Source organism: Saccostrea cucullata, unplaced genomic scaffold, assembly GCF_032062105.1.
Source record: "Saccostrea cucullata isolate Sc308-1 unplaced genomic scaffold, CSIRO_AGI_Scuc_v1 ctg7635, whole genome shotgun sequence".
NCBI classification, from domain to species: Eukaryota; Metazoa; Mollusca; class Bivalvia; order Ostreida; family Ostreidae; genus Saccostrea; species Saccostrea cuccullata.
This window is the reverse complement of record NW_026936221.1, coordinates 1-18,100: the sequence shown is the minus strand read 5'-3', so window position 1 is coordinate 18,100 and position 18,100 is coordinate 1. Positions and strand designations below refer to the sequence as shown.

At 33.1% G+C, this 18,100-nt stretch overlaps 2 protein-coding genes and 1 long non-coding RNA gene across 3 annotated transcripts; all 3 read left to right on the top strand.

The window, feature by feature from the left end:
• Positions 1-240: 240 nt before the first annotated feature.
• Positions 241-792, top strand: LOC134245016 (acetylcholine receptor subunit delta-like). The gene has a single exon (XM_062727265.1). The coding sequence runs from the start codon at positions 241-243 to the stop codon at positions 790-792; it is 552 nt and encodes a 183-aa protein (XP_062583249.1).
• Positions 793-11,455: 10,663 nt separating this feature from the next.
• On the top strand, positions 11,456-12,670 carry LOC134245010 (neuronal acetylcholine receptor subunit alpha-3-like). Its single transcript, XM_062727260.1, has one exon. It carries the CDS (start codon positions 11,481-11,483, stop codon positions 12,573-12,575), a length of 1,095 nt encoding a protein of 364 aa, XP_062583244.1. The 5' UTR covers positions 11,456-11,480; the 3' UTR covers positions 12,576-12,670.
• A 3,253-nt stretch (positions 12,671-15,923) lies between these two features.
• On the top strand, positions 15,924-16,830 carry LOC134245009 (uncharacterized). Its single transcript, XR_009987345.1, has 3 exons — positions 15,924-16,053; positions 16,470-16,607; positions 16,723-16,830. It is a non-coding gene; the product is annotated as an uncharacterized LOC134245009 (long non-coding RNA).
• The last annotated feature ends 1,270 nt before the right edge of the window (positions 16,831-18,100 follow it).

Here is an 18,100-nt window from a genome sequence, read left to right as displayed (position 1 = left end):
TTTATCACCGTGGGGATATGCTCCATCTGAAGTGAGATTAATCCCTTCTAACGGTTTGACAGTCGCGGATACGACGTACTACTCCCCGAATGCCCAATGGACATTACAAAAGGCACTAATGAAGCGGGCTGCTCTTGGAGATTTAGATAACTTATGAAGCGGGCTGCTCTTGGAGATTTAGATAACTTAATTGAAATTCGACTAATTTTGAAGAGGAAATCTCTTTATTTCATCATAAACATGTTAGCCCCTATCCTTTTATTATCCTTACTGAACCCTCTTGTGTTTGTATTACCAGTTGAAAGTGGAGAACGTGTGTCTTACGCTATAACCATCTTCTTGTCTTTTGCCGTGTTTATGACTTTGCTCAGTGACAATATCCCCAAATCTTCAGAACCAATGTCTTTAATGTCTTACTTCTTAATCATTACGATGTCAATGAGCACACTAATAAGCGTTTTGGCTGTTGTTACAATGCGTTTTCATTTTAAAGACCCAACATTCCAAGTCTCAAGAAAAGGTGTTTTTCTGCTAAATGTTCTTCGATTCCGATTCCTGTACGACATCTGTGGAAAACGAAAAAAGAAGGCTAAAGTCGCTGACAAATCTGCCGAATTGGATGTAAGTTTTGAAAAGAAATATATTGCTCCTTACGAAGATGAGCAAGATATTGAGGCGGAGGAGAAAGTAACTTGGAAGATTTTAGCGGAGGGATATGACAGAGTGATGATGCACTATTTTTACATCTTTCTTTTCTTTCAGTGGTTTAGTCTGATGATAGCATTAACGTGAAGGATATTTTGAATGAAACGTTGAGACATCATGCTTGGAGTTTTCCTCTTCTGATCTTTTGTCTTGTTTGCGCAATTTAAAATCCGGACATACCTGCTTATATGTTGTTGTATGCAGCTTTAATCTTAGCTAAAAATGTAGTTGTAGTACTAACTTTAATGGAAATATTTGTTTAACTACCATGTTTTAAAATTCTTAGCAATTTTGATATATATGACTTTTTCAATGAAATGGTTAATTGTTCATCTTCTAATGTCGGTTTCTATGGTGACAAGGTATATACATTGTTTCCAGTGGTGTCCAGAATGTGACTTAAAATTCCAAAATTTTAAATTGTTATACATAGAAAATATTTGAAAAATTATTTCACGCTTAATTACTCCTTTAAGGCACCTGACCACGCCTCATGAATTTCCTGCGGTCCGTTTTTTTTGGTCTTATTTACAGATTTATTTTGTTGTAGATTTTTTAAATCGATTGCTCTTTATTATCTGTACCCTTTAGATCAAGCTATGAGATTTACAATAAAATTTATCGTAAATGTGTAATGCTGATTTTTTTTTCATTAAAATTAAATGATAAATAAGTATTAATGTCAGACAGGTAAAACTAAGTCTATCTTCACTCCCACACAAAACCCTAATTGTGAGAAATCGAAATTACTCTGCTACAACATATTCAAGAATCGGAGTAGTGCCTTAATTAAAATCTGAAAAGAATTTTAGAGAATTTGAAATCGCAAAATTTTCCAAAAATTTATGCCGTATATGTTAAAAAGAAATTGACTTTTTCTATAGCTATTCATTATCTGGGCTTCAATTGCATTAAAGAAAAATAGCTACTTTCATAAAACAGCAATTTGGATATTGTCATATCGATTGGTCATTTACCAAAGTACTTTGTTTAAGGGGTCCCGACCCTCTGCTATCAAATTTCACTCAGAAAATTTAATATTTCTAATGTTGATTTTCATGAACAACAGTAACATTAGAGCCACATGGAAAATAGTTTGATGTAAGAAGCGCAGCTTATTTTTCAGAAATTATTTTTTGTCAGATCATGATATGAAGAAATTTCAACATAGAGAACAGAAACAATAACGATTTATTATCATAACATTTAATTTGAAATATGAGGTGTATATGAAAATAATACTTAGTATAATACCTATTAAAATCATGTCAGAAAACATCATAAAGCGATGCTTCCTAAGTCAGAAAATTAAAATGTTGTATGTGGTTGTAAGAAAAAATATATATGTGAGGAGGAGTTATCTTTCTTCTAAAGATTTCTTCATATAAAAAAAAAATGTCATACTTATAAAAGTTCTGTATTAAGTACTTGAAACATTAAACCATTATTAAAATAGTCTATTAAAAATACAACTTATTCAATTCAAAATGCTTTTGAAGTAGGATTTAAATGTTTTATTGTTAAATATAATAAAACAATTAGTAAGAGATTGGCAAAAGAAATAGAAAGTAATGTTTTCATCACAGGTTAGATTTCATCGAATTGACTTCTCAGAGGTCTAAATTAGGAAACTCTGATTAAGAAAACTGTGAGTAGTATTCATATTTTGTACTCTGACTGTCTCTGAGAGTTATCTGTCATATCAGAGGGTCGGTACCCCTTAAAGGCACTTGGACACAGATTTGAAGTTATTATTTTTTCTATAATATTATGACTTATATATTTTAATAGCATTTCACACAAAAATTAATTAAAATTCTTACTTTATATAAAAGATATTTAAATTTCAAATTTTTTGGCGGGTTTGATTGACAAGTACCTTTAAATCATTTTCGATTAAACACCAAGGTACTTTGAAATTGGTATTCATGAGATATCTTGACTCTTTTTATCGTCAACATCCCTTATTTAGGCAGTAATATTCAAATATCCCTATTATGTTTATATCCTGGTGAGCTTGAAATAAAAGATACCACAGAGTCTGACACATATGTTTCATATTAATTTTGGATATTTTACTTGAAAAAGACGTTAATGGTAATCTAACAACCAGGCTCTATGATAAACGTGATGACTTTAACTTTCTATCTTCATTTTCCCTTATTAATGCAGCAATATACCACCTGCAAACGGAGGTTATGTATCTCAGTTGATTCGATACGCAAGAGCATTCCCTACGTATCAACAATTTGTAAGACGAGGTAAATTATTGACATGCAAGTTGATGAAACAAGAATATCAGCAGTCTCGTTTAAAGTCATCATTTCGTAAATTCTTTGGTCGATATAATGTACAATGACCTTGTCAGCAAATACAATATATTATTGTGTCAATGTTGACTGACTTTTTTCAACACATACGAGGGCTGTTCAATAAATAATGTCCTCGGTGCTCAGAAAGAAGCAAATGACGCTTTTCAATGACTTAGTCTTCATGATTTTACTTATTTTAAAATCTCTTTTAATTCAAACACATGTCCGTAACATTTTAAATCCAATTTTTGATTGTTTTTAGAACTCATTTTTGGGTATGACCCTTAGTATACTGGAAAATGACAGATCCAATGATTTCCTGGACTTGTTTTTTCCTTCTGAAAGGTGTTTTTTTTTCAAGTTTGGAAATAGAAACAAGTCAAAAGGTCAAAGATCTGGCAAATATTGTTAATGTGAAAAAACATTACCTTTCTGTTTATCCCGAAAACCCCTTTACTCTTCAGGGCATGCGGTTTTTGGACGCTGTCGCGAAGAAATTCAATGTAGTGGATTCCTGACTCTGGGTCATTCCTCTAATAAATCTAGATTTTTTTTGCAAAAAAATTGCTTTCTAGACTCCTACCAGATATTAAACTGTCTCCTTGAATACGAATTTGAACAACAATACTACCAATATTTAAGAAAATTGCATATTAATCTTGTCAGACCTTCGTCGTTTTTATCAAGTACATCTTATGGTAAATTTTGTTTTGATGGTTTTAAGCAATAGATTCATGTTCCAATATCTGTTTAAATATAAAACAAACGTGGATAACTACAATTACTGATATTTTAAAATATTTGTTAAGACTTTCGTACCCGCTGTCGTTTTCACTCATTTTTCAAAATATAGGGTGACCTTTGAGTGCCAAGCAGTATAATCTACTCCCGATATGATGTCTATCAAATTTGCTATGTGTCTTAAAGCCAATCATACATCATCAAATATTATTTGTTGAAAGGATGATGTGACATAACTGCTATCTGTGGCCCCTTTTTCCACGAAGAATCATATTTAATCTACAACGATGTTGGTATTTTTCAAACATGAGTGAATAAAAACGACGCCTTTTAAATAGTTTGAATAGTTCAGACACATTTAAATCACAAGAAATACTACATTATCTTTGATTTTTTAGACCCTATCACAGCTAAAATCGGCCAGGTTTGTGGGAATATGTTCTTTTATGGCAAGAGAATGGGCTGGTCTTAGTACAATAGAGGGACATGTGTGTCCGAGAAGACCTTATAAGGCTATTGTTATTATTTCGCACATAGTCTTGTCCAATCCGATGACAGAACAACAAAACATGCTGGTTTACTATGTTTACATTTTATCACAGACACGTGGTTTAGGTCAATTTACCTGTTATCCTTTTCTACATTCCAAACTTTTATAATGGTCAGACAAGGCTGTTTATACTTAATAATACGCATGGATTTTCAGCATATACGGTTTTTAGGACAGGAAATGCACATGAAACTTGTATTCACTGTTACTCGGGAATACGTGTAGACCTAGCGAATTGCTCACCAAACACGCTACAAAACTTTAAACTAATGTAGATTTATCATTTGTTTGTAACTGTAAATAAATTTTACTGTGATCTCGGAAATTGTACATATGTAGATCCGTGTCTAATCTGTGACTCAAATGCATAAATAAATTATCGGAAAGCAGTAAAATTCAGAGCATGTTTCCATAGTATTTTTGTGGTACTCACTCGTAACAATATTTCATTTAGCTGATTGGTCGGTTAAAAATCATCGCCAGTGCCTCGATTAGCAGATGAATTTATTCTTACGTCAGAAAATCTAGTTCCGTCAATCTGTTCATAATGGGAAAGATCAGCTAGATTTAACACGTTTTTTTTAAAAATAGCATGTGAGCGCAGTGAGGTACAATTTTCTCCTTTCACATATAGGTAGATTTTAATAAAATACAGTGTCCAGTCAAAGGAGAAAATTGTACCTACCTGCGCTCGTATATTTTAAGGGCTTCAAAGAGTGGGGCGGGGCTAAAATGCAATGGGAATTGGATGTAAACATGATACCCCTACCCAAATAAAAGATCTATATCTTTCAAATCACGTTTCTATTTTTGATAAAAATGGTACGTCATATAGCTACATATACATCCAAAAATTAGAGTAAAATTTAGACATTTAATTTTTTGTCAATTTATCGGGGGCCGCTGTAACGTTGAATATTGACCCGAGTTGAAAATTGACCCGGGGGTCATTTTTCAACGTTGAATATTGAACCGGGGTCATTTTTCAACGTTGAATATTGAGACTAAAAGTCGTTGAATTTATACCCGGGGTCATTTTTCAACAGCTTGATAATTTTTTTTCTTACACCTGATGACGTCAACAAGTTGAAAATTGACCCTGTTGAATATTGACCCCACCTCAAAGTTTGAACATTTTTTTTTAGCTGGGAAGTTGTTTAACGGGTTTTATCAGTATCACTTTATTAATATTTCGGTTTCAATTTTTTCCCTTTTCAAGAATAATAGAAATAAACATACTGTATCACCCCGTGTATATATGTACATTTTGATCAGTGCACGGTTTCAGTTATATTTGCAGGAGCGTAGCAACGGTGCTGCCCCCCCCCCCACTTTTTTTCTCAACCTTGCCTATACTATAGCAAATGTTAACTGAAAAAATTGGTTGCCCCCCTCCCAGTTTTAGTGATGTGTCGATAATGAAGTATTAGAATTGTCACTGAAAAAAGTTAGCCTCTACCCCCCCCCCCCCCTGAAATAGGATTTTCGACTTTGGGCAACTTTCAACCCCCCCCCCTTTTTTTTGCTTGTAAATTTTTTCAGGTAAGTAAAAAAAAATTTTCTCCGGCTGCCCCCCCCCCCTACTTTCAAAAACGATGCTATGCCACTGCTTCAAGCATGACAACTTTATTTTTTAAAATACTTTCCAAAATCCATGGCATCCATAAATAACTACAAAACAACGAATAGGCACGACGGCGTATGCGTGCCATTTTAACAATGTAGAATTTTTTTTAAAAAAATCGTTTGAACGATTTAAGAAAACGTTTGTACAATTTAATAAATCGTTTGTACAATTTTTTTTTAAATCATACGATTTATCAAAATAATTTGTACGTTTTTTATAAATCGTTTGAACAATTTAGGAAACCGTTTGTACGATTTTAAAAAATAGTTTGTACGATTTAATAAATTGTACAAACTATTTAATAAATTGTACAAACGATTTAATAAACAAATTGTACAAATTAAACGATTTATTAAATTGTTAAATCGTACAAACGTTTTTTTTTTTAAATCGTTCAAACGATTTTTTAAAAAAAAAAATCAACATTGTTAAAATGGCACGAATACGCCGTCGTACGTGCCTATTCGATGTCATTAATATTTAAAACAATTGGTTGCTAGTCGCTAATTTTGTCATTCATATTCGATAATTTTATCTTTTTTAATCGATGATTATTTGGTTTATATGCAATAAAGTTGTTGTTCGAAAACATACTACCATCATTTCTATTCGAAAAAAAAATACAATTCCTATTCGTTAAACTTCTCATCTTATAACATGATTTTATCTCTATGATCTCCTATGCGATGTTTTTTTAATTCTTTTTCAATAATTGCCATGATTGCATTCTGGGAAATATGACAAATTAAACTAGAATTGGTTGTAAACTCAATTAAATAGGAATGTAAAGTTTAACATTATTATCGAATATAAATCATTTTATCACATAGATTGACAAAACAAAATTTGAAAATATTGGGAATAAGGCAGAAGTTTTCTCTCTTCAAGACTTAGAGACTAGAGATCAGCATAAATTAAGCTGTTGCTATTTAATATTAAATAAATATGTTTCGTTTTATACATTAATGGAGTAATTATAGAGGATTTAGTTATTCAGAATACAAATTTATTTAATTGATTATGTCTTGTATCAATTTTTGATATCCAATATGTTTTAATATAAAGTACATTTTGATCCTAATTCAAGACTTAAAGGCATTGGTACGTCTCACCAATTACGGAACATTAAAAAATTTTAATACAAGTTGTAGTAATTTTTTTTTTCAGAAACATCAAGTCATACTCTGTATTATCTTTAATTGAGAAATCAATACTATTTCTGTTTTACAAAAAATTATCTCCAGGCAGGGAGGGGGGGGGGGGTGTCACACACTTTAATGAAATTTTCTAAAAGGACTCCTGCAATATAGTAAACTATATAATCACAAGAAAAAAAACATGAAATCAATATGCATTTCAGATTCTATAAATAGTAACTCAAGTCTTTATGCTGTTATATACTTAATCATGTGAATCACAGATCAAGTTTGAGCCAATCAGAGAGCTTAGAATTAAAGGTGATATCACCTTTCCGTGCTAAATAGATGCTATCACCTATTTCAATAAGTGGTATCACCTATTCGAAAAGGTGATATTACCTTTTTGAGTTTCTTACAACAGTCATTAATGAATGCTCCCTATAATATATATTATACTACACTGGAACCAAGAAAATTCGGACTACCCAGTTTTCATTCATTTTTACGATTTTCTTGTTGTATATACATGATATATAAGTGAAATAAATTAGTTTGTAAGCAAAAAAAAACTACAGCTGTTCGACGGGAAAAGGTGATATCACCCAATCGAATAAGTGATATCACCAATTCGAATAAGTGATATCACCTTTTCGAATTGGTGATATCACAAATTCAAATCAAATAGGTGATATCATGTATTGGAACAGGTGATATCACTTATTCAAATAGGGGATACTACTTTTTGCAGTAAATACTAAAACGGGGTCTCATACCCATGAATTAAATCACAGTAGTGAAAACCCAATCATAAATATGTGTTTTTATGCTGTTGAATTTTGAACCGGTTTCATGATCAAAATTCCACGACCCGGCTCAGTTTTCAACGGATTAGGGTCTAAATTCAACACCTTCGGTCTCAGTATTCAATGTTGAAAAATGACCCCCGGGTCAATTTTCAACCCGGGTCAAAATTCAACGTTACACCGCAAGTCACCGCATCCTTTGGCAATCAGTACAAAAGTTGTTATAACTTTTGTTGGCAAAGAGGGTACCCATCTTTGATGCCCATTATATAATTTTTATCATTGAAATCCACCTGATCATTTGTCTATAAAAACAGGCATCGGTTGCTGTAAATGTCACATATTTCAGTGAATATTTCTTTGGGATTTTTAACAAGTTTTACAGCAGCTTTAATGTAGCTTTCATTTTCACTCTAGTTTACTGATTCTTTACCATTCATTGATAATGCAGTGTCTCGAATAGCCCTTGTTTTCCAGCTTCTCACGATGAAACTATGTGATGAAAAGTGGTCACATAAACTGTTGTAAATTCAGTAAAGATTCAATAATGAGAGAAAGTCAAGTTTAATGTCATATGATATCTGTATTGTATGTAATACGGTTCAGGACATTATTTATGGAACAGCCCTCGTAGTTACGCCTCTGATTGAAAAGACGGACTGACATGTGATTAGATTAAAATCATGATAATTCAGACTATATGTATATGTTTCACTTTCATTCTTTAACTCTGAAAATGTTTTTCTCTTACTGAAATATGGAGAGGACGAACACTAGTTAAGCTGATAAGTCCACTCAAACATTACAAAACGGAGCAGATATGGACCTATTATCATTAGAGATGGGATCAGGTGCCATGAAGGAATGAGCATATTCTGCTCCTAATTGTCATGGTCGAGAAGAACGGAATAATCCGTACACAATTCAGTGTGTAAATAGTGGTTTTCAAATTAATAAGATACAACATCTATATTTCAAAATGGTGAGTAAAAATAATTTAAATTCAGCCATTTTTAAGATATGCTTAAATCTTTATGATTGACTCGAATAATTCTCGTAAAGAAAAGGTTAGATGTCGAGAATGATTTAAACAAATATAAGTGATTATTTGCTGCCTTTTAAAAAGTGCGATGGTGAATATGAATACTTCAACTGGTTTGAAAGATTATGACGTCTGGACGATCTCTCGTTTCAATCAATTTCCGCTGTTTTAAATAATCATTGATGAACAGGTAAAACCCGAATTATCGTATCTATTTGATTCTATTAAATCGTTAATACACGTTTTGATTGGAAAGCTGATAGCGTTCAAACTCATTCAGCATTTCTTCTGTCAATATTAAAACTCACAATTATTTGCATTCTTTCAATTTATTACTTGCATTAGCTAATAACAAAAAAAATGCTAAAAGTCTGAGCTTGACACAAATGTAGAGTTAGTGATAAAGAATATGGAGGTAACGAACAGTATTCAATATCAAAGCCCATAAAACAATACATAAATAGAAACAGAGGAAACACGACCTCCAAAACATCAGAGGTGGGATCAGATGCTATGGAGGAGTGAGCATCCCCTGCCTACCGTCACACCCGCCGTGTGCTCCTTGTCATTATCGGGTTATAACGGGAAAATTAATCGTTTATTCAGTGTATAATGGACCAACAATAAGTATGAAAAACGTTAGTCAGCATTTGTCCCATGATAAATTGTATTTGCTGACAAGGTCATGCATCGACCATAGAACTTACGAAATCATTACTTTAAACAAGACTGCTGATAGTCTTGTTTCATCAACATGTTTGTCAGTAATATAGCTCTTCTTAGAAATTGTTCATACGTAGAGCAAGGTCTTGCGTATCGAATCAACTGAGAGATATAAACCCAGTAAGCAGGTGATGAAGGTATTGAAGGTATATTGCTGCATAAGTAAGGGAACTTGACGATTGAAAAGTTAAAGTCAATGCGTTTACCATAGAACTTGGTTGTTAGATTACCATTAAGTCTTTTTCAAGTAAAATATCCAACTATGAAACAGATGTGTCAAACTCTGTCGTATGTTTTATCTCAGGCTCACCAGGATACAAGTATATCGTATCGACAATTACCATTGTTAATTGGCAATACGTCGATATATCTAAATGTCGAGTTTTAAGGCCACAGCCAGTGTTTTCTTCTTTGCACGCATAAGATTTTGCATAAATTCTGCTTCATATGAATATAAAGTGGGCCTGCTAATAATGGAGCGCAATTTGTACCCATGGAATTCCAATAGATTGTTGGAAGACCTGATCTCCAAAGACCACATAGATATTGTCAATTCAAAACTCAAGCATCTTTTTCATGTCAATTCAGAGTGCTAGTATTTGTGTGTGCAATCAGAATGTGTTTTAACAAATAATTTTGCAAATGACCAATGACCAGGTTAGTAAATTTACGAGTTCCATTTTTATTGAAAAAGCAGCTGTCGGTGATATCCAAAAGCCTGGGTTTTAATTTATCATGGGGAATGGTGGTGTATAAAGTAGAAAAGTCGTAAGTTTTTAAGCTGTTGATTTTGGTAAAATCTTGTGATTTCAAATTGTCCAGTCCAAAAGTTCTTTAGAATTTTTGAGTCCCACATCTGATTCACACCACTTCTTGTGTATATTGTTGCACAGTACTTTTGAATTTTTCCTTCACTACTGTCAGTATCTTAGAGAGGAGTAACGAAAGAGGCTTGGTTGAACATTTACTATTTAACATTTGAATATTTGACACTCAAGATCTTGCTATATAATTTTTTTTTACTGATGTCCTGATTTTGTTGTTGTTGGAGGTTTGGACCCTTTTAAATGTGTCCAATATAATTATGAATGTAATTGTAATCTTCCAAATCTCAGATATCACATCATAACCATTGATTGGCTCATATAGAATACCTAGCTAGATGGACAGACAATTTGCCTGCAGCAGATCGAAGCTGAACTATAAAAGTACTTGTCGGATGCCTTGTTTTATCTTATTTCAGATTCCTCGGCTTATAACATTGGCTACACACGCCCCAAATAGAAAATATCAAAAAGATCATCCTAATTCAAATTTATTTTAAAAAAGATATTTAGTGAAGACATTAATAGAGGACTTCGTTAGTACTGTGCTAATATTTACAGCAAGTCGGACCTTATTTCATTTATCTTTTGAAGCGTGATAACAAATATTGCTGATTAATATTTGTTCATGGGATGTTTTTCTTTTTAAAATACAGTGAGACAACTGAATTTTAGCGAGGACTGTTTATAAATTCTATTTCAAACTAATCAACATAAAAAATGAACTGAACATTAGAGTGAACGGAAACACAGCAGTTACATTTCATACCTATTATTCGACGATCGACCATTTGTGTGCAGATAGCTGTTTAATTTCAAAATAGACAGCTTGAGTGGATCATGAAGAAAGTTCCTAATTTGGGTTTGTTTTTGCTATTAATTTCAGGAACATCACTAACAAATGTTCAAGGTCTTTATACTGACGCTGAATTACTTCTTCAAGAGGTTTTCAAGAACTACTCTAAAGAAATCCGACCAAAAGCGAACTTTTCAGAAGCTTTAGAGGTCGCTCTTATGCCCATGATTTTTTCAATAAATGATTTTGATGAGATTTCTGGTGTGTTGTCAATTGTTTGTGGCCTTGGTATGTTTTGGCAGGATTTTCGATTGACTTGGACACCAAGCAACTATGGTGACATCGAAGAAATCCCAGTTCCCAAGGAAAAAATATGGATTCCTAATATCTTTTTGATTGACCCAGCAAATAAAATGGAAGCCCTTGGAGATGAAGACTTCTTGGGGAGAATTTCTTACACCGGAACTACAAGATGGATACCTGCTGGTCTGATTCAGACTCTTTGCAACGTTGATATGTATAAATTTCCATTTGATACACAAACTTGCTCATTCACTTTATCACCGTGGGGATATTATCCAAATGAAGTGAGATTAATCCCCTTGAATGGTGTGACAGTCGCGGATACGACGTACTACTCCCCGAATGCCCAATGGACATTACAAAAGGCACTTATGAAACGGGCTGTTCTCGAACATTTTGATAATTTAATTGAAATTCGACTAATTTTGAAGAGGAAATCTCTTTATTTCATCATAAACATGTTAGCCCCTATCCTTTTATTGTCCTTACTCAACCCTCTAGTGTTTGCATTACCAGTGGAAAGTGGAGAACGTGTATCCTATGCTATAACCATCTTCTTGTCATTTGCCGTGTTTATGACATTGCTAAGTGACAATATCCCTAAATCTTCAGAGCCAATGTCTTTAATGTCATATTTCTTAATAATAACAATGTCGATGAGCACACTTATAAGCGTTCTGGCTGTTGTAACGATGCGTTTTCATTTCAGAGACCCTACTTTTCACGTCTCAAGTAAAAGTGTTTTTGTGCTAAATGTGCTTCGACTCCGATTCTTGCACGACATCTGTGGAAAACGAAAAAAGAAGGCTAAAGTCGCTGACAAATCTGCGGAACTGGATGTAAGTTTTGAAAAGAAATATATTGCTCCTAACGAAGATGAGCAAGATACTGAGGCAGAGAAGAAGGTAACTTGGAAGATTTTAGCGGAGGGATATGACAGAGTGATGATGCACTATTTTTACATCTTTGTTTTCTTTCAGTGGTTTATCCTAGTAATAACATTAACGTGAAGGAGGATTGTTTCAACATATTTTGAATGAAACATTTAGACATCATGGTGGGAATTTTCCTCTTCTTATCTTTTGCTTTGTTTTGGAAATTTAAAAACCGGACTTAGTTGCATATACATGTATGTAGCTGTATAAAGCTTATTGCTAAAAATGTATAGTTGTAATACTAGTTGTAATGGAAATTTTGTTTGACTGCATTAAACATTTTAAAATTCGTAGCATTTTGATATATGCCTTTTGCAATGAAATAGTTGTTTGTTATTCCACTAAGTCAGTTTCTATTGTGTCAAGGTATGTTCTCTGTGTCCAGTGTTCAGACTGTGATTTAAAATTCCAGAATTTTTAATTTTTGTAGAAAAAATTTCAAAAAGGATTTCACGCTTAATCCTCTAAGGCACCTAACCAAACCTCTAGAATTTCCAAGGGTCCGTGTTTTGTTTTTTGTTTTGGTCCTTTTTACAGATGTATTTTGCTGTAGTTTTTTTAAAATCGATTGCTGTTCATTATCTGTATTTTTTAGAACAAGTTATGAGATTTACAATAAAGTTTATCGTACAGTGTAGAACTGCAATATACAAAACTCGGTTATAACGAAGTCGCTGGGACCTATGAAATTACTTCGTTATATCCGTAATTCGTTATAACCATATAAGAAATGGCTTGGGATTCAAGATGACTTCGCTATATCCATAAATTCGCAATATCCGTGTTCGTACTAAACGAGTTTTTCTGTAAATATACGCAGACATGTAAAACTAAATCTATCTTCACTCCAAAAAAAAACCCCTGTTTTAAGTCGAAATTACTCGTACAACAACATATTCGAGAATTAGAATAATGTCACAACTCTGAAGAATTTTAAAGAATTTGAAATTACTATATTTTTCAAAAATTTATGACGTACGATCGAATCGTACATTTGAAAATATTTCCATTTCTAATTTTTTTCTCTGTGATAACTCTTTGAAAGTTATGGGTAGTTTATTTCTTGATAATTCTGCCGGAATGTAAATTAGGCAGGTCGATAGGTCGGGAGCTAAGGAGGCCTAATACGCATGCAATTCTCGTGCGCATCTGTCTCTGTGTCTGACGCTAAAGAGGCCAAATATGCATGTAAATCTCGTGCGGCTGCCTTTGTGTTTGACGTCGGTTGGCGAGGACTATTGAAATTGGCATAGAAGTCATCATGTGATTTAAATCTAATTTTCTACATTTTTAAAGTCTAAATCTACAATTTTATTTCACAATGAAATGGAAATATAAGGAATCACTGTCTAGTTAGGAGGGTATGTCAGGGACATCAACAATAGTGGGAAACATGGGATAATTTAAGCATAACGGGCTTCGCCCGTTATGCAAATTATCCCATGTTTCCCACTATTGTTGATGCCCTGACATACCCTCCTAACTAGACAGTGATTCCTTAAATAACTGCGATTATGCGACCTTTTCTACAACTACTCTTTAATCTAGCCTTGATTGCATCAAAGAAAAAAACAGCTTTTCTCATAAAACAACAATTTGGATATTATCATATCTTACGATTGGTCATTTACCAAAGTACTTTGTTTGAATCATTTCGATTCTACACAAAGGTACTTTGAAATTTGTATTCATGAGATATCATGAATTATTTGTCGTCAACATCCTTTATTTTAAGTAGTGAGGTTTTTTTTTAATTAAGTAAATACAGGATGCTTTAGGTGGGTCTGACCAGCCGAAAAGAAATGCTTCCTCCTCCTCATGATTTTTTTAAAGGGTCTGTGTTTTCCACTGATTATGATTTGTTTTCTTATCTGGATTTTTGCAATTTATCATCTTTACACTTTTTATTAAGACGTAGTCATTAAAAATAAAAGAAAAAAACAAACAATTTAAGCATTAATCATTATGTTAGATCGATCTGGGGGTGAACTGAGATGTAACGTTTAACTTTGGCGGATTTTTTTCTCTACCGAGAAAAAGTTACTACTTAGTATTATATATTATATCAACCCTTTAGATTTTAATGAATAACGGACCTATAAATCTCTTTAGCAATTTACATAGATGTACCTAATAATCTGTATCTGTATTATCGATCGTGTTTCAGGATATTGTACACAATTTACTGACATGGGAGACCTTTTTAGTTGGATCAACAACGGTCAATTTCCATCTTTTTAAAAGAACTATAATGGTGCTTAATTGTTTATATTCAAGTGTGTTTGATTTGGATACCTTATAGCACTCAAAATAATTCAGAGACTATTCAGTCAATATCATACGATTAATGGTGTTTTTCAAATTCCGAATGCATCAATAGCTTCCACAATTTAAGGTTTATTTCTGCAAAAACACAAAAATTGATTCGACATGGGGTAATTGTTTCGGCACTATGGGTTTGTCTAATGAACACCATATTGTCATAGTTGCTTGTTTGTTAAAAGTCATCGAATTAGTATGATGAAAATGTTAGACTTTTTACCTTTCAGAAAAGGGACACAAAAGGCATAATTACTGTTGCTTAAAGAGAATTTTAGATTCGCGTACGAAAATATTCCTCAGAATCCTAAGACCTATCTTTAGATATTCCTAAGATATGTCCTAAGAAAAATCCCAAAATGCGACAAGCCCTTCTATGGCAAGCCCTTTTACTATTTATTCGGAAAATAAATTTTATCTTCAAATTACAGAGATATCTCTCATTTTAGAGAGATATCTCTTAAAAAATAGAGATATCTCCCAACTTAAAGAGATATCTCTTATTTTTAAGAGATATCTCTATAAGAAAGAGATATCTCTTTAAGTTAGAGAGATATCTCTTATACTTAGAGAGATATCTCTTTTGCTTTAAGAGATATCTCTTTCTCCTTGAGAGATATCTCTTTCGTGAAAAGAGATATCTTTGAACGTTAAAGAGATATCTCTTTCATCAAAAGAGATATCTTTTTCACCTAGAGAGATATCTCTTTCACTTTGAGAGATATCTCTTTAAGTAAAAGAGATATCTCTCTAAGTTTATCATAAGAGATATCTCTCAAAGTGAAAGAGATATCTCTCAAAAGTGTCTTCAAGAGATATCTCCCAAGCAAAAAGAGATATCTCTTTATTGCAAAGAGATATCTCTCTTCATTATTTTTATTTAAATTCCATTTTAAATTACTTCTCCCTTTACCGGAAGTATTTCAAATGCTGAGAAAACTCGGTCAAGAGTCTGAAAGTGCTTGTCACGTAACTCGCGGGGTTCCTCACTTCTGGGGTACCTAGCACATGCCTGACATGGATTTGTGTATTGAGTTTAGCATGTTTCTGGTTTACGCAAAGCTTTCGGGGACTGTTAAATAGTTTTACTTTAAAAGCGGAATGTGTAATGTCTCCGAATCAACTATGTACGAGTTAACTTTTTGTTTTGTTTATTTCAAGAGTTATTTCCCGTAGTTTGGCAAGCGCCATATTTTACACGTGCAATTGGATTGTGACTTTGTAGCCCTATAGTGTAAGTACACTTTCATTTGATATAATATTAAGATCTAAGAAATCATGTGTTAAAACGCAAACCTTGTAATGTCAAATGTTTCAGAAATTTTAAGTATTATTTTTGCATTGTCAAAATGACCTGGTTTTTGTGTAAGGCTAAGCACGTGGTTTGTGTTCAGATCATTTTCGGAGATTTATACCATCTACTAATCTAGTCACTGTGTGTTATACTCGAGTATGTATATTTATAAGGATAATTTGATGATTTCTTGCCGATTTATTACTACTTTCTTGTGTTTATTGTTTAGTAGTAGATCGCTGTTAAAAGTAAAAGTATGGAAACTCGGTTCGGTCATAAATGATACATAATATAGTCAACGTTTTGTGTCAGTCATTTTTTATGTAATTTCTAATCACTTTTTATGTAATTTGCAGTCTTTGACGGCACCAAGACTGAATAAAGGAGATGAAGCCTTCTCAATAACTGTTCCAGTATAGAATGGTTTATCGACTTACGGTGTCATAAAAATTTGGGTGCGAGTGTCCATCTGGAAAATTTCGATTGAAGTACAGGTAAACAAATCAGAGTGTCATCTGTTTCTTGTTTATTTTGAGGGAAAATTAGGTGTTTTATTTTCAGCCGAATGAAATAGTTTTGTAATCATCTTTTGCCTTAATTTGTTTACAGAATTTTTTTGAATCCAAGTACGATAATGTTTTTATCAGCTGATTGTAGAGGAGGAGTTTTGTCAGTGTTAGATGGGTACTAACATCATCTTGTGGCTGCATCCATTTTGTTTGGGTAAATATTTTTTTAATATACTTATTTTTCAGTAAAGTTTTACCTTTTGTATGTCTGTGGATTATCTTTTTGTGCATTAAGATCTATTTAGATCTATTTGAGTATTTCACGTGAGTTTCTGTTCATATTTTTTGCCCAAAGGGACTTGTTTCAGTACTAAATTTTTAACCCACAGTATACATGTTATAACACAAGGTAGCTCGCTGAGTGGAAAACTTACTCATGGAACGGTTGGTGCTGATCCCGCACAGAGATTTTGATTGGATAAAAATCTGTTTCTAAAATTACATCAGATAAACATCTTAATGTTTTCAGGTAAAGTTAGACGTAAACAAGTTCTATTTAGGCCTAAATTAAAATATTGTTTGTTTGCCCTTAGCAGACCGACCCGCGAAAATTAGCCCGACTCAAAATATTTTATTTCAATTTTCACAAAAATGTTTTTTTTATTTGATTCGTATCTTTATCCGTTTTTATCCGTTTAGCTTTTTTCAACAAAACCTGTGTTAGGTTATTTAGACGCTTTGATTCTCCCTTTCCCCAATTGTATAAAGCGTGTTGATGATCGAGATTAGGAACTTCGTTAAATGTTGACAGAATGGCGGTATGTTTGACAGCATGGCGGTAAAAAGGAGTTTGTCTACCTTCAAGTCGCTTTCAGACGAGGATTGCTTCACCGTGTGTGCCTCTATAACCGCAACATGTGCTGGCAATTCCAAAACAGATTTGTATAAACAGACTTTTAGAGTACTCTGATGAAACAACATTTGCAGATCGATATATATGTCGATCTTGCCAATGAATGTTCAGACTATCACGTGCATAAAACGGACAGAGTTTAAAGTACTACTTGTACATTTTGTTGTTCAATGAAGCATAAGATCTTAGACTAATAAGGAAGAATATGAACATGTTGATTTTTAGCTCTACTGGTCAGAGACCAGAAGAGCTTATGCGATAGTAATGCGTCCGGCGTCCGTCCGTCTGTCTGTCTGTCTGTCTGTCTGTCTGTCCGTCTGTCTGTCCGTCTGTCTGTAAACAATTTTTCAAAACGCTACTCCTTCTACAGTTTTGGTCTGATTTCAATATAACTTGGCACACAAGTAGACTACACTAAGATACATAGAATAGTGCATCCGTTTTTTATTTTGATGAACGATGTTGCCATGGTTACTAAAAATAGATATTTCTGTGAAATTCCTTAAAAACGCTACACCTTCTACAGTTTTGGTCTGATTTCAATATAACTAGGCACACAAGTAGA

Excerpts from the sequence above, each read along its gene's own strand:
- LOC134245010 (XM_062727260.1), top strand. The coding sequence starts at position 11,481 with ATGCCCATGATTTTTTCAATAAATGATTTTGATGAGATTTCTGGTGTG.
- LOC134245016 (XM_062727265.1), top strand. The coding sequence starts at position 241 with ATGTTAGCCCCTATCCTTTTATTATCCTTACTGAACCCTCTTGTGTTT.